The 22,545-nt window shown below is 43.8% G+C and overlaps 1 protein-coding gene across 2 annotated transcripts in view; it reads right to left on the bottom strand.

Annotated features, from left to right (window-relative positions):
- Window positions 1-22,545, bottom strand: part of bckdhb (branched chain keto acid dehydrogenase E1 subunit beta) — a 372,243-nt gene that overhangs the window by 223,262 nt on the left and 126,436 nt on the right. For both annotated transcript variants that reach the window (XM_068026695.1, XM_068026696.1), the window contains exon 6: window positions 14,706-14,814. In XM_068026695.1, coding sequence (XP_067882796.1) covers window positions 14,706-14,814 — 109 coding nt within the window. The remainder of the gene's footprint in view (window positions 1-14,705; window positions 14,815-22,545) is intronic.

Raw genomic sequence — 22,545 nt, forward strand, 5'->3', positions numbered from 1 at the left:
GGAATAAAAGAATGACTAGAGTTAGATTAGGGCCAATCAAGGATAGTAGTGGGAAGTTGTGTGTGGAATCAGAGGAGATAGGGGAAGTGTTAAATGAATATTTTGCGTCAGTATTTACAGTAGAGAAAGAAAATGTTGTTGAGAATACTGAGATTCAGGCTACGAGGCTAGATGGGATTGAGGTTCACAAGGAGGAGGTGTTAGCAATTTTGGAAAGTGTGAAAATAGATAAGTCCCCTGGGCCAGATGGGATTTATCCTAGGATTCTCTGGGAAGCTAGGGAGGAGATTGCAGAGCCTTTGTCCTTGATCTTTATGTCGTCATTGTCGACAGGAATAGTGCCGGAAGACTGGAGGATTGCAAATGTTGTCCCCTTGTTCAAGAAGGGGAGTAGAGACAGCCCTGGTAATTATAGACCTGTGAGCCTTACTTCGGTTGTGGGTAAAATGTTGGAAAAGGTTATAAGAGACAGGATTTATAATCATCTTGAAAAGAATAAGTACATTAGAGATAGTCAGCACGGTTTTGTGACGGGTAGGTCGTGCCTCACAAACCTTATTGAGTTTTTCGAGAAGGTGACCAAACAGGTGGATGAGGGTAAAGCAGTGGATGTGGTGTATATGGATTTCAGTAAGGCGTTTGATAAGGTTCCCCACGGTAGGCTATTGCAGAAAATACGCAAGTATGGGGTTGAAGGTGATTTAGAGCTTTGGATCAGAAATTTGCTAGCTGAAAGAAGACAGAGGGTGGTGGTTGATGGCAAATGTTCATCCTGGAGTTTAGTTACTAGTGGTGTACCGCAAGGATCTGTTTTGGGGCCACTGCTGTTTGTCATTTTTATAAATGACCTGGAAGAGGGTGTAGAAGGGTGGGTTAGTAAATTTGCAGATGACACTAAGGTCGGTGGAGTTGTGGATAGTGCCGAAGGATGTTGTCGGGTACAGAGAGACATAGATAGGCTGCAGAGCTGGGCTGAGAGATGGCAAATGGAGTTTAATGCGGAAAAGTGTGAGGTGATTCACTTTGGAAGGAGTAACAGGAATGCAGAGTACTGGGCTAATGGGAGGATTCTTGGTACTGTAGATGAACAGAGAGATCTTGGTGTCCAGGTGCATAAATCCCTGAAGGTTGCTAACCAGGTTAATAGGGCTGTTAAGAAGGCATATGGTGTGTTAGCTTTTATTAGTAGGGGGGTCGAGTTTCGGAGCCACGAGGTCATGCTGCAGCTGTACAAAACTCTGGTGAGACCGCACCTGGAGTATTGCGTGCAGTTCTGGTCACCGCATTATAGGAAGGATGTGGAAGCTATGGAAAGGGTGCAGAGGAGATTTACTAGGATGTTGCCTGGTATGGAGGGAAGGTCTTACGAGGAAAGGCTGAGGGACTTGAGGTTGTTTTCGTTGGAGAGAAGGAGGAGGAGAGGTGACTTAATAGAGACATATAAGATAATCAGAGGGTTAGATAGGGTGGATAGTGAGCGTCTTTTTCCTCGGATGGTGATGGCAAACACGAGGGGACATAGCTTTAAGTTGAGGGGTGATAGATATAGGACAGATGTGAGAGGTAGTTTCTTTACTCAGAGAGTAGTAAGGGCGTGGAACGCCCTGCCTGCAGCAGTAGTAGATTCGCCAACTTTAAGGGCATTTAAGTGGACATTGGATAGACACATGGATGAAAATGGAATAGTGTAGGTCAGATGGTTTCACAGGTCGGCGCAACATCGAGGGCCGAAGGGCCTGTACTGCGCTGTAATGTTCTAAATTCTAAATTAGGTCCAGCACTGCACCCTCCCTTGTTGGATCCTCTACATTTTGAGCTAAAAGGTACTCCTGTCTGCATTTTAAGAACTCCACTCCATCTAAGCCCTTAACATGATGACTATCCCAATTAGTGTTGGGAAAGTTGAAATCACCTCATATAATTACCCTATTATTTTTACACACCTCCGCAAATTGCGCACATATTTGCTCCTCAATTTCCCGCTGACTATCTGGGGGTCTATAATAAACACCTAGCAATGTGGCTGTCCCTTTTTTATTCCTAAACTCTACCCATAAAGCTTCATTGGATGCCCCCTCCAAGATATCATCTCTCCTTACTGTAGTAACTGACTCCTTAACTAATATTGCAATGCCCCCTCCTCTTTTACCCCCTCCTCTGTCTCACCTGAAGATTCTATATCCCAGGATATTGAGCTGCCAATCCTGCCCCTCCCTCAACCATGTCTCCGTGATGGCTACTATATCACAATTCCACGTGACAATCCTTGCCCTTAACTCATCCGTTTTACTTGCAATGCTCCTGGCATTGAAGTCGAGGCCTTCCATCCTGGTCTTACTCCCTTGAAACTTACTTCGGCTGTATTCCGTCTGACTTGATCGCTTTCCTGTGTTTAGCTGTGTCCCTATTCTGCTCGGAGTCTGCATCCCCTCCCACTGCCAAATTAGTTTAAACTCTTCCCAACAGCACTAGCAAACCTGCCAGCAAGGATGTTAGTCCCCCTCTGGTTCAGATGTAGACCGTCCCACTTGTACAGGTCCCACCTTCCCCAGAAACAGTCCCAGTGGTCCAGGAATCTAAAACCCTCCCTCCTGCACCAACTCTTAAGCCACGCGTTCATCTGTGCTATTGTCCTATTTCGATACTCGCTGAGTAAAGGGTGGAAATGGGAAGCAAAGTTGATAAAGTTTTCCAGTTTGGGACGGGAGCAGGAAAGGGCACTGATACAGTCATCAATGCACCGGGAAAAGAGTTGGGGAGGGGGCCTGAGTAGGACTGGAACAAGGAACATTTGACATATCCCACAAAAAGACAGACATAACTAGGACCCATGCGGGTACCCATAGCAACACCTTTTACTTGAAGGAAGTGAGTGGATTTGAAGGAGAAGTTGTTCAATGTCAGAACAAGTTCGGCCAGGCGGAAGAGGGTGGTGGTGGATGGAGACTGGTTGGGCCTCTGTTCAAGGAAGAAGCGGAGAGCCCTCAAACCGTCCTGGTGGGGGATGGATGGTGTAGAGAGATTGGACGTCTATAGTGAAGAGGAGGTGGTTGAGGCCAGGAAACTGGAAATTGTGAAAATGACGTAAGGCGTCAGAAGCGTCATTCGAGGAAATGCTGCCATTGAAAACAGTCTTAAACCCACACCAGGTTCTTGGTCCCTTCCCCCAGAAGCATTTGAAGATGCTACTCTAACAAAAATGGTGACATATCTGTGAATAAAACATGAGTTGATGCCCTTCCCTACTGTAACCTAAAAGCCTGTTGAGCTATAAAACCACAGGTTGTGTCTTTGCATTCCTGGAGGTGGTCTGCAGGACAGCCTGCAGCACATGGCATAGCTCCACCAATGTATCTCTGATGATAAGAATACACCTTCCTCTGATTACCCCAGTTTGAACTGGCAAGGTCTGTACAATCAGCTCCTGTGATACAGCAAGTAACGTTCGTGCCACACAAGTGCCAGGCAATAACTATCTCAAACAAGACAGAATCTAACCATCTCCCCTTGACATTCAATGGCATTACCATCGCTGAATCCCCCACCATCAACATCCTGGGGATTACCATTGAACAGAAATTGAACTGGAGTAGCCATATAAACACCATGGCTACAAGAGCAGGTCAGAGGCTAGGAATCCTGCAGTGAGTAACTCACCTCCTGACTCCCCAGAGCCTGTCCACCATCTACAAAGCACAAGTCAGGAGTGTGATGGAATACTCTTCACTTGCCTGGATGGGTGCAGCTTCAACAACACACAAGAAGCTCGACACCATCCAGGGCAAAGCAGCCCGCTTAAGTGGCACTCCATCCACAAACATTCACTCCTTCCACCACCGACGCACAGTGGCATCAGTGTGTACCATCTACAAGATGCACTGCAGCAATACACAAAAGCTCCTTAGACAGCACCTTCCAAACCCACGACCTCTACCACCCAGAAGGACAAGGGTAGCAGATGCATGGGAACACCACCACCTGCAATTCCCCCTTCAAGCCACACACCATCCTGACTTGGAACTATATCACCGTTCCTTCACTGTCGCTGGGTCAAAATCCTGGAACTCCCTTCCTAACAGCACTGTGGGTATACCTACCCCAAATGGACTGCAGCAGTTCAAGAAAGCAGCTGACCACCACCTTCTCAAGGGCAATTAGGGATGGGCAATAATGCTGGCCTAGCCAGCAACACCTGTATTCCCCTGAACAAATTTAAAAAGTCCCTTTCAGGACTCTATTTTCAGGTCAATTGGAATGGCCAAATGGATTTCCCAGCTTCCTTTGCTGCATTTAGGACAACAAGAATATAAAGCTGTCGACTACTGTGACTTAAGAGAATTTCTCGCTGCTGTCAAAATGACCTAAAACTGAACCTTCACACACATGAAAGATGACCATTGCTGACACTCAAAAATGAGTAAGTCGCAGAAATCACAATTAAATCACTGCAATGCAAACTGCAGCATGTTAGTTTGTGAGGGGAAAAAAAGGGAGCATTGCCAAAAGTCACAAGATCTTCTATGGAACCTAAACTGCATTCTTTTAGTGAAGGGCTCTACACGGATAAAGTGAGGCCCACTTCTTGTAGTAAAAAGCACTGTTGAGAAATCGCAAGGAAAGAATGCAGAATACGAGATTCAGAAACACCATTTTGCAATGCTAAAGAGGCACCACCTCGTAAAATTCAACATAAACCCTTTTTAGTGTATGTAATAAGTTTTGTTCTCCACTATTCTAAAAGAAAAATTGAAGTGCACAAACATAATAAAACAAGTATTGCCTGCAGCTTTCAGGGCAATAAGTTAGCCATCACCATTCATGTTAGTAAACATTGGCACTATACCATTATCTGTCGGCAACATTTTATAGAATTTTGCATATAACCAGCGACTCAAGAGGCTGTAAATTAGATCTGCCCTTTGAATCACTAACATAAAGTCACCCTGGGTGAACTACCACCAACATTACATTTTCCACCAGTTTCCGCCTTACTTGAAAGAATCACAATGACAATGATTTGAATATAGGGGAACACAAGGAAGGAAAACTGACTGGATTTTAGATCTGTGGGATTCAATTGGAATTAGCAATGATAAAGAAATATCGAAGGAAGGAAAACACATAAATTCCATGTCCTATTCTGCTGCAGAAGGCAAGAAGATGGACAATATTTTTGCTACATTCGTAAAGCACTGGATGAGATTAATGCAATGGAAAGGAAACAGAGAATGAGGAAGATTGGAGAGATGACAACAAAAAAAAAGTTTCTAGCTGGAGAAAATTTTCAGAGAATTGAAGTCTTTGAGGACAAGGGTAGCAGAAAACAAATATGACCAATAATACCCCAAAAGTTATATTTATATTTATCCCTGAACCAACATCACTAAAACAGATTATCTGGTCATTATCACACTGCTGTTTGTGAAAGCTTGCTCAGCATATTTTGGTTGTTGCATTTTCTATATTATATTGGCATTTCTCCGTGGACGAAGATTTTGGGAAGGTTGTAGTCATCGGTTGCAGGCCCGCTGGTGGCGAGTCAGGCCGATCCGTGACTGTCAGGATACAAATGAAGGTTTAGTCACAGAAACATAGAAAATAGGAGCAGGAGTAGGCCATTCAGCCCTTCGAGCCTGCTCCGCCATTCATTATGATCATGGCTGATCATCCAACTCAGTAACCTGTTCCCGCTTTCCCCCCATAACCTTTGATCCCTGTCGCCCCAACAGCTATATCTCACTCCTTCTTGAAAACATACAATGTTTTGGCCTGTAGTCGCTGCGGGGGGCAACTGGATCTATCCTCCTCCTTTTCTCTTTTCATGGTGGTTCTTCGTTCAGTCTCAGAGGTGTCTGTAGCCCTCCTGATGTAGCATCTCCAGGCTTCACAGTCTATGGCCTGTGCCTCCCACTGGCGATGGTCTGTGTGGCTCACAGAGAGGGACTTCTTCGAGGAGTCCTTGAAACGTTTGCACGGGGCCCCTCTGTTCCTTTTACCCGTGGTCACCGCTCCATACAACACGATCATGGGCAGGTAACTGTTGTCCATCCAGGCAATGTGACCTGCCCAACACAGTTGGCTTTGTAGAAGGATGGCCTCGATGCTGGTGATGTTGGCTGTTTCCAGGACTTCAATGTTTGAGATGCGATCCTGCCAACGGAGGATGGTGAGGATGAGGTGGAAGCAGCACTGATGGAAGCACTCTAGAAGGTGTACATGACGGCGGTATAGGACCCATGACTCGACGCCATACAGAACAGTGGTGAGGACTATGGCTTTGTACACTTTGAGTTTGGTCTGCGCTCTGAGGCTGTGGTTGCTCCACACAAGTTTGTAGAGTTTGCCGAATGTACTGTTTGCTTTTGAAAGTCTATTGTCCACTTACTTGTCTATGGTGACATCAAACAAGATGTGCTCCCCAAATAAGTATATTGCTTGACGACATTCAGCTCGGTTCCCTCGATGATAATGCTTGGTGGTCTATATTCTTCTTGGGGTGCAGGCTGATGCAGGACTTCAGTTTTCTTTAAACTGATTTTTAGTCCGAAGAGGTGTGCCGCCTCGGAAAAGTATGTTGTCCTATGTTACAGGTCTGATTGACTGTGGGCCAGGAAAGGACAGTCATCAGCGAAAAGAAGCTCACGAATGAGTTTTTCTTGTGTTTTTGTGTGAGCTTGAAGACGCCTGAGGTTGAAAAGGCCTTCCTCAGTCCGGAAGCATACTTAAACTCCCTCCTTAAGGTCTTCCATTGCCCACTGCAGCACCATGTTGAAAAAGATGGTGAATAAGGTCAGGGCCAGCACACATCCCTGCTTCACGCCATTGGAGATACGGAAGGGACTCAAGAGGTTGCTGTTTTGCTTGACTTGTCTGTGCTGATTTACATGAAACAGCTTCACCATGGCCAGGAGCCTGGGTGGGCATCCAAGTTTTTCAAGCTTTTTCCAAAGTCCATCCCTGCTCACAGTGTCGAATGCCTTGGTGAGATCTACGAAGGTGACGTACAGGCCTTTGTTTTGCTCACAACACTTTTCTTGTAATTGTCTGAGTGCAAATATTCCATCCGCTCTGGGGGCTTTGTTGTTCTTCATCTGGTTGATGGTGGTCACAGTTTCCTCCAGAGTTGGGCTCTCATCCAGTTCTTCTTTGACAGGCTGTTGTTGGATGTGATACAAAAGTGCCTACACTTCAGAAAAAGTACTTCCTTGGCTGTAAAGCACTTTGAGACGTCTGGTGTCCTGAAAAGCGCTCTATAAATGTAAGTTTTTATTTTCTTTTCTTGTAGCCAGGGCACTGATATGGCTGAAATAAAAACAGAAAGTGGTGGAAATGCTCAGCAGGTCTGGCAGCAACTGTGGACAGAGAAACAGAGTTAACATTTCAGGTCTTTGACCTTTCATCAGATCCATGCCACCTTCCCCTGCAAGCGCAGGAGTTGTAATACCTGCACTTTTACCTCCTCTCTCCTCACTATCCAAGGCCCCAAACACTCCTTTCAGGTGAAGCAGCGATTTACTTGTACTTCTTTCAATGTAGTATCCTGTATTCGCTGCTCACAATGTGGTCTCCTCTACATTGGGAGCAGCAAACAGTGACTGGGTGACCGCTTTGCAAAACACCTCCGCTCAGTCCGAAAGCATGACCCCGAGCTTCCGGTTGCTGGCCATTTCAACACTCCCCCCCGTCCCCATGCTCACATCTCTGTCCTGGGCTTGCTGCAGTGTTCCAGTGAACATCAACACAAGCTCGAGGAACAGCATCTCATTTACCGATTAGGAATGCTACAGCCTGCCAGACTGAACATCAAGTTCAAAAATTTCAGAGCATGTCAGGCACTACCCCCACCACCACCACCACCCTCCCCCCCCCCCCCCCCCCCATCATTTTACTTTTATCTTTAGTTATTTTTTCTTTTATTTTTTGTGTTTATTTTATTTTACTTTGTTTCTAATTTTTTTTTATTCATTCATGGGACCTGGGCGTCACTGGCTATGCCAGCATTTATTACCCATCCCTAAGTGCCCTTGAGAAGGTGGTGGTGAGCTGCCTTCTTGAACCGCTGCAGTCCATGTGAGGTAGGTACACCCACAGTGCTGTTAGGAAGGGAGTTCCAGGATTTTGACCCAGTGACAGTGAAGGAACGGCGACATAGTTCCAAGTCAGGATGGTGTGTGACTTGGGTGGGAACTTGCATGTGCCTACCCACTGTTTTTTTTTTAATGTTTGTGCTTGTGGCTGTTCAGTTTTCAGTCCATTAACACCCTATCTGTACTAATGCTTTGTCTTTCAGCACACCACTAACACATTGTTTGCCTTTGCTCCAAGACCTTCTGGTCAGCTATTCTTTGACCCTGTCCTATCAAACCTTCTCTTTTGTTATCTCTTGCCCCACCCTCATTTTACTTGCTTAAAATCTTTTACATTTCTTATATCTGCCAATTCTGAAGAAGGGTCACTGACCTGAAACATTAACCTTGCTTCTCTCTCCACAGATGCTGCCAGACCTGCTGAGTGTTTCCAGCACTTTCTATTTTTATTCATGTCTTGCTGCATTCAGGTACAGACTACTTCATTACCTGAGGAATTGAGAATGGAGCTGGACACTGTGCAATCATCAACAAACAACCCCAATTCTGACCTTATGATGGAGGGAAGATCATTGATGAAGAGAGCTGGGCTGAGAACAGTGTCCTGAGGTACTCGTGCAGCTGAGATGATTGGCCTCCAACAATCACAAACATCTTCCTAGGTATGAATCTGGCCAGAGGAGGGTTTTACCCCTGGCTCCTTGGTGCCACATTCAATTGAATACTGCCTTGGTGCCAAGGACAGTCACTACTCTATGACTCTCACCTCTGGATTTCTGCTCATGTCCATGCTTGGACTAAGGCTTAAATTAAGTTTTCACCTGGGTGGTCCTGCTGGAACCCAAACAGAGCATTGGTGAGCAGGCTATTGGTGAGCAAATACCACTTGGTAGTACTGATGATGACTCCTTCCATCACTTTGCAGATGATTATGAGTAGACTAATGGAACAGTAAGCAGCAGAGTTAATTTGTCCTGCCTTTTTTGTGGACAGCAACATTCCAGCTAAATTTTCCACATTGGCAGGTAGATGACAGTGGTATATCTGTACTTGATGAGATTGGCTAGCGGAGCAGCTAGTTCTGGAGCACAAGTCTACAGCACTACAGCCAGGATGTTCAAGGGACCTTTGAAATGATATTGCATGGAGTGAATAAACTAGCTGAAACAAGCATCTGTGATGTAGGGGGACCTCAGGAGGAGACCAAGAAGGATCATCTACTCGGCACCTCTGGCTTGTCTTTTGAACTCAGGCTGGACTCTGCCATCACTGAGCATCACTGAGTGTCCTCCTCCCATTCGTTGTTTAATTGTCCACCACCATTTGTGACTGGATGTAGGACTGCAGAGCTGCGGCATAAGTCGTTGGTTGAGGAATCACGTAACTTTGTCTATAGCATGTTGCATCCACTTTTAGCATGCATGTAGTCCTGTGTTGTAGCTTCACTATGGTGAGGAATGGAATAGTGGCGGTTTCTTAGAACTATAATTTAACAACAACTAATTGCATGAGTTACTGCTTTCAGTGGAGGCTAGGGGGGTCTGGAGGAAAATAAGAAATCAAGATTGATATTGAGCTGCCTATGGATGGTTTGCAGAACACTGAGCACAAACTGTACAAAACTCAAAAATTAAACAAGATTGATTTCAAAGGTTGCCAGTAAAGTGTTCAAAACTCTCTGAATACATTTCTGGGGGCCAGGATAGGAAATTAGTGATCGAAGTACCTGGAAATGTGGAAAGTCAGGGCTTCAACCTGCCACTCATCCCAATGACTTTCCCAGGATCAGCCTTATACTATGAATTCTGGCAGGCTCCTGGTGGTGTTTCTTCCAGGGTCTGATTGACTGCTATAGAATGGGAAGAAGAGAAGGCAGAAAAATGACTGCTGCTGCAGGGATTCTTGCACCCATATTTGGGTGAGCAGTTGTTGTGTCTAGCAAAAGTGTCCCTGAAAGATTGGTATGGTTGTAGAAGTAGACGGGCACCTGGCAGTACAGGTTCCCGTCCGATTTCCACCCTGGCCTAACTCAAGAAAACTACCATGACTTGGGCAGACATTATCTTAATGTCTGCATCAGCACTGAAACAAGATTGGTTTTAAAAATGTTATGAAACAGAATTTTTTTATATTATTTCTGTAACCTGGATATATTTTCCACAGGAGCAATCAAAAAGATTGAACTTCACAAAACATTACTTTATAAACAGGTAATTCAGGTTAATACAGTATTTCACTATTTGGCATCTCTAATGCATACAACACTGCCACCACCTGTTAACAGTATGAACAGTCCCTAGAAAATTGAACTAACTGTAGACATGCTTTATATGTGCCAAGAGGTACTCAAATAGATTTCAACAAAAGTCCTATGTGCTGATAGGATACCCTGACCCCTCAAACACTTCTTAGATATTATACAACTTTGGTACGTTCACTTAGCCGTAGCTCAATTTTGATTATTTTGGCTAGTGTTGCCTGGCATTTTACATTTCTAGCATATTAGTCAAAGACTACAGACAGAAGTGGAGATCCAAATGCTTCCAATTACCTTTTACAGGCAACTCTTCTGTTTGGTATTGTGCAGAAGGTACAGTTAATATACTGTGCAATTTGAGTATTTTTCTATTCTATCATAGTTATTTATTTTTGCCTTGTTCTACATACAGCCTGAAATTGGTCAACCATTAATAAAATTCCACTACCAAGCACAGTTTTTGACCTTAATTTTGTAGCAAGCATCTTTTGATGTTAAATGTGCAAAGATTACTTGATTGTTAGATTTTAACATTGCTTTTTTTTCTCTCCTTGTTAAAAGGCACTTAATGGAGAAGGGAAGTATATAAGGAGCACTTAGTCTTCAAAGCAATATACTATTCCATGTGGAAAAATAGTGGGCTATTATTTTATTAAATATTTTTGTAGAATTCTACTGACGATACTGTGATAAAAACCCATCTTAATAATATTCTCTTTTAACCAGGTATACTTAATTAAACACATATATAGTATCAACTCTAACATATGGCCTTTATAGCCACTCCAGGCGCTGCTTCACAAACCACTGACCACCTCCAGGCGCGTATCCATTGTCTCTCGAGATAAGGAGGCCCAAAAGAAAGAAAAGAAAGAATATGGCAATATAGGCATTTTGCAATAAATGATACCATCCTTTGGTTTACATAAATCAGATTGTGAATATTACGTTCCCACGAACAAACTTTTCAAATTAATGTCTGAAACCAATTAGTGATGGGTCAATCTGTAGGTTTAGACCAATCAAAATGGTTCAACTACTAAAAAAAGGAGGCTCTTCATGTATTTTAACACCATGTGGTTAGAACTGGCATGATTCCTGCAGATCTATAAAACTTATATTTATGAGTCAGAGGAACAGAATGTACCACTTTAGGAATGTAACTGCTGCAGCTAAGGAAAATACCACTAGGTCACAACAGTAACTAACCCACCAGTAGCAGCTTTTATTTCACACAAAGTTGGAATAGACTTCCACGGTAGTTTGGACACTGAATGCCCAGAAATGCAAGCACATTTGCAGTTCTATTCAGATCATCTTTTAGTATTCAGCACTAGCTCTTACATAAATTATCTTTCTCAATCTCCAGAAATGCATCAATTTTATTCTTTCTTGAAATGGCCCAATTACAGTGCAGAACTGCTTCCAGTGGAAACTGTACCACAACAGCTGCTCGTATTTTAAATTCTTCCATTTATTCTCTGGGGTTGAAGAGAGGATCTATGACAACATTGGAATCAGGCATACATCCAGTTTAAGTCACGAAAAGACCACCAACTCCAAGTCCCTTCCAAGTCACACACCATCCTGACTTGGACATACATTGCTGATCCTTCATTATTGCTGGAATTTCCCACCTAACACCATTGTGGGAGCAACTTCACAAGGACTGCAGTAGTTCAAGAAGAAGTCTCACCACCACCCTCACAGCCCTAGGGATGGGCAATAAATGCAGCTTTATCATCACTCTCATCCAGAGGACAAATGTTTTTAATATATTTATACACGCACACACACATACATATACGCTTGTGTGCATTTACATATACATGCATTCAGCCACATATATCCTACTATCCATATAAACATTCATACATGCTCATGCACACACATACACAAACTTGTGTGTATATGCACATACATGCATTTACACACATGTGCATATTCGCATATACTCACTCATATACATGCATACACCGACATGTATATACACATGAATGCAAATATACATACAAACAAACACAAGTATGCCATTCAGCCCCTCAAGACTTTTCAATTAGATCATGATTGATCTGTACCTCAATTCCATTTACTTGTTTGTACCATATCCTTTGATGCTCTCACCCAAATATCTATCAATTCCACTCCAAAGCTTGAGCACAAAAATCTAAACTGACACTCCAGTACAGTACTGAGTGCTGCACGTTTGGAGGTAAAATCTTTCAGATGAGACATTAAAACTGAGACCCCATCTTCTCTCTCAGGTGGCCGCAAAATATCTCATGACACTGTTTCAAAGAGGAGCTGGGGAGTTATCCCCGATGTCCTGGCCAATATTTATGCCTCAGTCAACATCACAAAACAGATCATCTCATTATTACATTGCTGTTTGTGAGAGTTTGCTGTGTGCAAATTGGCTGCTGTGTTTTCTACATGACATTATAGTGGCTACACTCCAAAAGTACTTCATTGGCTGCAAAACACTTAAACGACCCTATATAAATGCAAGTCTTTCTTTTTCAGTCCTGAAAATATCAATTGACCCAGCATCCATACATCTTTTGATGGAGTTTTCCAAATTTGCACCTTTTAAAGAAAAAATGCTTCCCAATTTCTCTCCTAAATGGCCCAGTTCTCATTTTAAGATTCACTTGTTCATGATACCCTCATTAAAGAAAATGGTTTCTCTCCATCTACCATACTCAATCACAATCATTTTAAATACCTCAATTAGATTACCACTCAATCTTTCAAACTGATCAGAACACAAGTCATGTTTAAGCAAGTTCTCCTCATAATTTAACATGTAAAGGCCTGGTATCATTCTGGTGATTCTATGCTGCACCCTTTCCAAGGCTGTAGCCTCTTTCATGAGGGTCGATCCTCAAACCTGAACGTAGTGAGCGGCACAGTGGCGCAGTGCTTAGCACCGCAGCCTCACAGCTCCAGCGACCTGGGTTCAGTTCTGGGTACTGCCTGTGCGGAGTTTGCAAGTTCTCCCTGTGTCTGCGTGTGTTTCCGCCGGGTGCTCCGGTTTCCTCCCACAGCCAAAGACTTGCAGGTTGATAGGTAAATTGGCCATTGTAAATTGCCCCTAGTGTAGGTAGGTGGTAGGAGAATGGTGGGGATGTGGTAGAGAATATGGGATTAGTGTAGGATTAGTAGAAATGGGTGGTTGATGGTCGGCACAGACTCGGTGGGCCGAAAGGCCTGTTTCAGTGCTGTATCTCTAAATAAAATAAATAAATAAAAGTACTTCAGATGAAGTCTGACCAAGGCTCTGTACAAATGAAGAATCATTTCCTCACTTCTGTATTCCATTCCCCTTGAGATAAAGGTCAACATTCTATTAACCTTTTTGATTACCTTTTGTGCTTGTGTACTAGTTTTTAGTGATCTGTGTATATGGATACCTAAAATCCATTTGCTCCTTCACAGCACCTATGAAAAAAATTTCGATTGGTCTTTTTCAGATGCAAAGTGGATGACCTAACACCCCCACACTAAACTCCATCTGCCACAGTTTGGCTCACTCACTTAGTTTGTCGGTGCCCCTTTGTAACTTTCTGCTCCAACCCACACAACTTGCTGTGCCTCCTAAATTTCTGCCATCTGCAAACTTTAATATATAACTCTCCATTTCTTCATCCAATCGCTAACATATGCTGTGAAAAGCTGAGACTCTCCTGGAGAACACCAGTTGCAATACTCCACCACTCAAGAGAATGAACCCTTTATCCACGTGCTGTTTCCCACATCTCAACTGATGACCAATGCATGTCACAAGATTACCCACAATTCTCCACTGGCTAGAGTCATGCCCAGCACAAAGTACTGCAGTAAATTTATCTTCTAAACAATTTTGGACTCCAATTTCATATTTCTATTTTCATTCTTCCTGAAATCAGAAAACTGTGAATTTTGAATTCAAGTCTTTGTGTTACTTGATTGTTCTTTGTCACGTAGGCTTTTTTTTTACCCCGGTGTTATACTTACAGATCATAGAATGCTTTCAAATCTTACTGAACATATAAAAAAGATCACGTTCCAAAAATGATTTTCTTAATAAAATAATGCCAGGCTTTGAAAAGTGCTGCATAATATTACTGTGCTTAGTGGAACTGAAAGCAGAAAGCCAACATAAACACCAAAAAAGATGACAAAAAGGAATGTCTTATTTGATCTCCAGGATACATAAATGGCTGGTTTTGACCTCTGCCAAATACATTTGTATTTTCCAATGAATTAGAACACTGAATTTCTTAGTTTATATTGCTGAATCAGTTCCAACAAAATCAGTAAATGTAGTCTGTGGTGATTTTGTACCAGAAACTTAGAAAACTCAACACCTGGAAACTCACCGGCAGCTCTGTATAGAATTTTAGGCTCAAAGAAGATACAAGGATTTTTGTCCTCAATACACGACAGCAATAATCCCTTGGCCTGGATAGGGCTTCTTGGAATAACCACCTGTAACACACAAAATGATTTTAAGAACTTTTCCCACATTAGTAATGATCAGCCGGTGTACTAGTCACCTGCCAAACATGTCTCCAACAGTTATTTTCTGCTATAACAAAAACAGAAAGTGCTGGAAATACTCATCAGATCAGGCAGCATCTGTGGAGGGAGAAGCAGAGTTAACGTTTCAGGTCTGTGACCTTTCATCAGAACTGGCAAAGATAAAAGTATTAAGTTTTAAGCAAGTGAGGGGGGGGATGATGAGGGGGGTGATGGTGGGAAAGAGAACAAAAGGGAAGGTGTGTGATAGGGCAGAGGGCAGGAGAGATTAAATAACAAAGATGTCATGGGACAAAGGCAAAGAATGTGTTAATGTTTGTGGTGAAAGACAAAGCATTAGGCCAGAGAGAGTATTAATGGCAGAATAATGAGCAGCTGTGGTCCTGGTCAAAGAAGTGAGCCCTGAGGCAAAGACGACGTAAGAAGAGCACAACGTCATGCCAAGCGTGAAATTCATTGAGGTGGGGGTGTAAGGGGATAAAACGGAGTCCTTTGTTAGGTACAAATCGTTCAGCGTCAGAGATGGGAAGGTCAGAGGGTATTATGAATACACGGCAAGGGGTCAGATTAGGAGAAGGGATGGGATCAGAGGGAAGTGAAGGGGAAGAAGGATCTGGAGGGGCGATGGTACCCATGAGCTGCTGGAGCTTGCATTCCTTAACACCTGAAAGGGAAAAAGTTTTTTGTTCATGTGTCAGATAAGATTAAGGATGAAATGAAACTGCAGCACAGAACAGCTTTAAGATAAGGTCAGTTGGTGCTTCTGGAGAGAGGTCAAGTGTGTATATGTGGCGGCGCATGGAACAGAGTGTGGATCTCAGGATGCGGAGAGAGCAGCAGACCAAGGAACGTTTTTCTCAAAAATACGTATAATTCTGGGTGGATTCAAAACATGAAGGATGGAACTTCAGTTGGAATCCACGTGGATTAAGTCAGAGCCGGAGACAGTCACTGAGGAAGGAGATGTGACAGTGAAAACGAGTATCAAACACCAGGAGCGAAATAGAAAGCAATGAAGGTTATTTTCTTCTGAAGGCTTCTCAATGGAAGTGATTTTTCCACAATACCCATTGCTCATTAATAACAGCTGCACTTTGTTTCAGATTAGTTTAATTAATTCCATTTCAAATGATTGCCAGGCATTAATAAATTGCAGGTTTAGGAAAAGTTAATATCAGAATACTATTAAAACTGGGAAAGTAGCTTCTTAAAAAGTCTGAATTTATAGCCAGCTTGGATTAACACATTGCATAGTTATATGGCATTATGTTCTTTTCTAGGAAGAGCAGCATTGTTTTTCACACAAACTTAGTGTGTGACTTGTTCAAAGTTTACATTTTCAATACCATCTGTGGGAGTTCAAAGTTTTAGAATGCAGAAATCACATAATTTTCACTGCTACCAGCAGTGAATATAGAAACATCAGTGTAGTATTTGAACCAGAATTAAAAAGGGAACCAAACTACATGAAAATAAAATGTCATTTTGTCAGCAATTAAGTGGTCTGAATGTTGATCATTACAAGAGGATGCAATTGATAGCACCAGCATCAAATATTTCAATCCATCAGGTTTAGCTTTAGAATAAATAATTTTTCCAACACAAATTTTCTTCCCTTCTCCCTGAATGTGCTGACTTATGCTCACGCTACAATGGCAGAGACAGTAACAACCCTCTCAAAGCCTCACCCTAATGACCATTCTTTCCCTGTGAGCCTGGATAATGGTAGTCAATTATGTCACCGGTGTGGTATTGTATTTTACATAATGTCAACTTTGAACTGTTATGTAATGTATTTTTTTTTTACAAATTTTTATTAGTATATCTTTGAAAAAAATGGTGTGGGAAATGAATCCTGTTCAGTTGAGTCTGACGAGTGAGTCCTTAATGAAGATTTACATGAATTCAATCTTCAGCAGGGATCAGTGCCTCAATCAAAAATAGCACTAGCAGAAGCTTTGGAAACATTTAGCTGCCTGGCATCCTAACCAGGAAATTCAAGAAGATTTAAAAGTGGGGCAAAACGTTCAAAAGGTTTTTAAAAATAGGAAACTGTTTAGTCAGAACAAAATGCAAGTGTCACTAACATCCACCTGGAATTTCATACGATAAACCTAATTAGAAAAACAAGTGAAATTAGGAGGACATGGAAAAAATGATGAGTAACAGAACAGTATCATTATTATCACAGACGGAATGAAGCATTACAAATATCTCTATAACTGATTGCCACTAACTGCCTAGGGTTTCAGTCAACTTCTTCCAATTCTGAAGGAGCATGATTTTAATTGCAGAAGCTTTAATAAAAATGTAACCTCAAAGTACAAAATAGAAGACATTTACGTGAAATTTAACAGTAATTGGCCATGTTGATTGCGCAGTAATCAGATTTCAGCATAACAATTGTTACCATATTCAAAAATTGATTGAAGAGAATTTGATAATAGATCAACATGAATATTTATTCCACATCTGCACATTTCAAATGCTGTTCTGAACCTTTCCATGAAAAAAAAATATTTTTTTGAAGTTGGTGCATCAGCTAAGATCAGATAAAAGCAAAATACAAACCAGTTCTAAGATTTTCTCTCCGCAATGTAGTGCCAGGATAATTAAATCACTATCTTGAACATATTATGGAACTGTAGAATTTAGTGTGAACTGGTATATATAGATATTACACACTGAGCCATGTGTTTATGTCATCTAGTTGCAGAATGAGACAGCCAAATCTATGCAACTTGTAGGATTCTTTACAGAGGTGACCACAAAGTGAATGCACAATTTGTACATGGAGAACAAACTAGTTTATGCCCCATGTGTTGGCTGGCCAGATAACAAGTGCACAATGAGCAATGAGTGGAGATTAAATTACGCCACATAGGTCTTCATTAACAACGAGCTCAGTAGATTCAATGTGGACATTGCAGCACTTCAGGAGACTCGCCTCCCCGCGAGTGGCTCTCCAGCAGAGCAAGACTACACCTTCTTCTGGCAGGGCAGGGATCCTGAAGAACCAAGACAGCATGGAGTGGGCTTCGCCATCAGAAACTCCTTGCTCAGCATGATAGAGCCTCCCTCAAATGGCTCGGAACGCATACTGTCCATCCGACTGCTCACCACCTCTGGTCCAGTACACCTACTCAGCATCTATGTTCCAACACTCTGCTCCCCACCTGAAGCTAAAGACCAGTTCTATGAACAACTCCATAACATCATTAGCAGCATCCCCAACACCGAACACCTATTCCTGCTGGGGGACTTTAATGCCAGGGTTGGGGCCGACCATGACTCATGGCCCTCCTGCCTTGGGCGCTATGGCGTTAGAAGGATGAATGAGAACGGGCAGAGACTGCTTGAGTTGTGTACCTATCATAACCTCTGCATCACCAACTCGTTCTTTCACACTAAACCCTGTCACCAGGTTTCATGGAGGCACCCAAGATCGCGTCGTTGGCACCAGCTAGACCTCATTGTCACAAGGCGAGCCGCCTTAAACAGTGTTCAAATCACACGCAGCTTCCACAGTGCGGACTGCGACACCGACCACTCCCTGGTGTGCAGCAAGGTTAGACTCAGACCAAAGAAGTTGCATCATTCCAAGCAGAAGGGCCACCCGCGCATCAACACGAGCAGAATTTCTCACCCACAGCTGTTACAAAAATTTCTAAATTCACTTGTAACAGCCCTTCAAAACACTCCCACAGGGGATGCTGAGACCAAGTGGGCCCACATCAGAGACGCCATCTATGAGTCAGCTTTGACCACCTACGGCAAAAGTGCGAAGAGAAATGCAGACTGGTTTCAATCTCATAATGAAGAGCTGGAACCTGTCATAGCCGCTAAGCGCATTGCACTGTTGAACTACAAGAAAGCCCCCAGCGATTTAACATCCGCAGCACTTAAAGCAGCCAGAAGTACTGCACAAAGAACAGCTAGGCGTTGCGCAAACGACTACTGGCAACACCTATGCAGTCATATTCAGCTGGCCTCAGACACCGGAAACATCAGAGGAATGTATGATGGCATGAAGAGAGCTCTTGGGCCAACCATCAAGAAGATCGCCCCACTCAAATCTAAATCGGGGGACATAATCACTGACCAACGCAAACAGATGGACCGCTGGGTTGAGCACTACCTAGAACTGTACTCCAGGGAGAATGCTGTCACTGAGACTGCCCTCAATGCAGCCCAGCCTCTACCAGTCATGGATGAGCTGGACATACAGCCAACCAAATCGGAACTCAGTGATGCCATTGATTCTCTAGCCAGCGGAAAAGCCCCTGGGAAGGACAGCATTACCCCTGAAATAATCAAGAGTGCCAAGCCTGCTATACTCTCAGCACTACATGAACTGCTATGCCTGTGCTGGGACGAGGGAGCAGTACCCCAGGACATGCGCGATGCCAATATCATCACCCTCTATAAAAACAAAGGTGACCGCGGTGACTGCAACAACTACCGTGGAATCTCCCTGCTCAGCATAGTGGGGAAAGTCTTTGCTCTAGTCGCTCTGAACAGGCTCCAGAAGCTGGCCGAGCGCGTCTACCCTGAGGCACAGTGTGGCTTTCGTGCAGAGAGATCGACCATTAACATGCTGTTCTCCCTTCGTCAGATACAGGAGAAATGCCGTGAACAACAGATGCCCCTCTACATTGCTTTCATTGATCTCACCAAAGCCTTTGACCTCGTCAGCAGACGTGGTCTCTTCAGACTACTAGAAAAGATCGAATGTCCACCAAAGCTACTAAGTATCATCACCTCATTCCATGACAATATGAAAGGCACAATTCAACATGGTGGCTCCTCATCAGAGCCCTTTCCTATCCTGAGTGGTGTGAAACAGGGCTGTGTTCTCGCACCCACACGTTTTTGGGATTTTCTTCACCCTGCTGCTTTCACATGCGTTCAAATCCTCTGAAGAAGGAATTTTCCTCCACACAAGATCAGGGGGCAGGTTGTTCAAACTTGCCCGTCTAAGAGCGAAGTCCAAAGTACGGAAAGTCCTCATCAGAGAACACCTCTTTGCTGACGATGCTGCTTTAACATCTCACACTGAAGAGTGCCTGCAGAGTCTCATCGACAGGTTTGCGGCTGCCTGCAATGAATTTGGCCTAAGCATCAGCCTCAAGAAAACGAACATCATGGGGCAGGACGTCAGAAATGCTCCATCCATCAATATTGGCGACCACGCTCTGGAAGTGGTTCAAGAGTTCACCTACCTAGGCTCAACTATCACCAGTAACCTGTCTCTAGATGCAGAAATCAACAAGCGCATGGGTAAGGCTTCCACTGCTATGTCCAGACTGGCCAAGAGAGTGTGGGAAAATGGCGCACTGACACGGAACACAAAAGTCCGAGTGTATCAGGCCTGTGTCCTCAGTACCTTGCTCTATGGCAGCGAGGCCTGGACAATGTATGCCAGCCAAGAGCGACGTCTCAATTCATTCCATCTTCGCTGCCTTCGGAGAATACTTGGCATCAGGTGGCAGGACTATATCTCCAACACAGAAGTCCTTGAAGCGGCCAACACCCCCAGCTTATACACACCACTGAGTCAGCGGCGCTTGAGATGGCTTGGCCATGTGAGCCGCATGGAAGATGGCAGGATCCCCAAAGACACATTGTACAGCGAGCTCGCCACTGGTATCAGACACACCGGCCGTCCATGTCTCCGCTATAAAGACGTCTGCAAACGCAACATGAAATCGTGTGACATTGATCACAAGTCGTGGGAGTCAGTTGCCAGCATTCACCAGAGCTGGCGGGCAGCCATAAAGACAGGGCTAAATTGTGGCGAGTCGAAGAGACTTAGTAGTTGGCAGGAAAAAAGACAGAGGCGCAAGGGGAGAGCCAACTGTGCAACAGCCCCGACAAACAAATTTCTCTGCAGCACCTGTGGAAGAGCCTGTCACTCCAGAATTGGCCTTTATAGCCACTCCAGGCGCTGCTTCACAAACCACTGACCACCTCCAGGCGCATATCCATTGTCTCTCGAGATAAAGAGGCCCAAAAGAAAGAATAGGTCTTCATAATTATTCCACTTCTGTCATACATTAAAAATATAAAAAATTAAGTAAATAAGTTTCAATACAAGAGGTGAGTTTAGTGATGCAAGATATTCCTTTCATTCCAGTGTTGCTCAGGGCAGTGTAACTGTCATTTGGTCTACCCTTGTATGAGCGATACCTATTGTTATATTATATTCAAGAAATAAGGGAGACCAGCAAGCTCTGAAGATAATGCAGATAACCACGAGCTTGATCCCTCGGGTCAGAGGACTGATAGATATGAAATGAAGAAACTTGAATTTATTATCTGCGGAAGGAGGTAACTAAAAGGGAACCTCAAAGTAGTATATTAGATAGCTGGTGTAGGAGGGAGGGCTTCAGATATGTGGATCATTGGGATACCTTCTGGGGAAGGTGGGACCTGTACAAGAAGGACGAGTTGCATCTGAACTGGAGGGGCACCAATATCCTGGGCGGGAGGTTTGCTAGCGCACTTCGGGAGGGGTTAAACTAGTTTGGCAGGGGGATGGGAACCGGAGCTACGGATCAGTGGATGGGGTAGCTGTTGAACAGGCAGATACTGAGTGCAGAGAGTCTGTGAGGAAGGTTAGACAGTTGACAGGGCAAAGTTGCAGCCAGTAATGATGGGTTGAAGTGTGTCTATTTTAACGCAAGAAGTGTCAGGAATAAGAGTGATGAACTTAGAGCATGGATCAGTACTTGGAGCTACGATGTTGTGGCCATTACGGAGACTTGGATATCACAGGGGCAGGAATGGATGTTGGATGTTCCAAAAGGAATAGGGAGGGAGGTAAAAGAGGTGGGGGAGTGGCATTGCTAATCAGGGATAGTATCACAGCTGCAGAAAGGGAGGTCGTCGAGGAGGGTTTGTCTACTGAGTCATTATGGGTGGAAGTCAGAAACAGGAAAGGAGCAGTCACTTTATTGGGAGTTTTCTATAGACCCCCCAATAGCAACAGAGACACGGAGGAACAGATTGGGAGGCAGATTTTGGAAAGGTGCAGAAGTAACAGGGTTGTTGTCATGGGTGACTTCAACTTCCCTAATATTGATTGGAACCTCCTTAGTGCAAATAGTTTGGATGGAGCACTTTTTGTCAGGTGTGTCCAGGAAGGTTTCCTGACTCAATATGTAGATAGGCCGACTAGCGGGGAGGCTATGTTGGATTTGGTGCTTGGCAAAGAACCAGGCCAGGTGGCAGATATCTCGGTGGGAGAGCATTTCGGTGATAGTGATCACAACTCCCTGACCTTTACTATAGTCATGGAGAGGGACAGGAGCAGACGGGATGGGAAAATATTTAATTGGGGGAGGGGAAATTACAATGCTATTAGGCAGGAACTGGGGAGCATAAATTGGGAACGGATGTTCTCAGGGAAATGCACGACAGAAATGTGGAGGTTGTTTAGGGAGCACTTGCTGCGACTGCTGGATAGGTTTGTCCCGATGAGGCAAGGAAGGGATGGTAGGGTGAAGGAACCTTGGATGACGAGAGATGTGGAACAGCTAGTCAAGAGGAAGAAGGAAGCTTACTTAAGGTTGAGGAAGCAAGGATCAGACAGGGCTCTAGAGGGTTACAAGGTAGCCAGGAAGGAACTGAAGAATGGACTTAGGAGAGCTAGAAGGGGACATGAAAAAGTCTTGGCGG

This window comes from Heterodontus francisci, chromosome 3 (assembly GCF_036365525.1).
Source record: "Heterodontus francisci isolate sHetFra1 chromosome 3, sHetFra1.hap1, whole genome shotgun sequence".
Lineage (NCBI taxonomy): Eukaryota > Metazoa > Chordata > Chondrichthyes > Heterodontiformes > Heterodontidae > Heterodontus > Heterodontus francisci.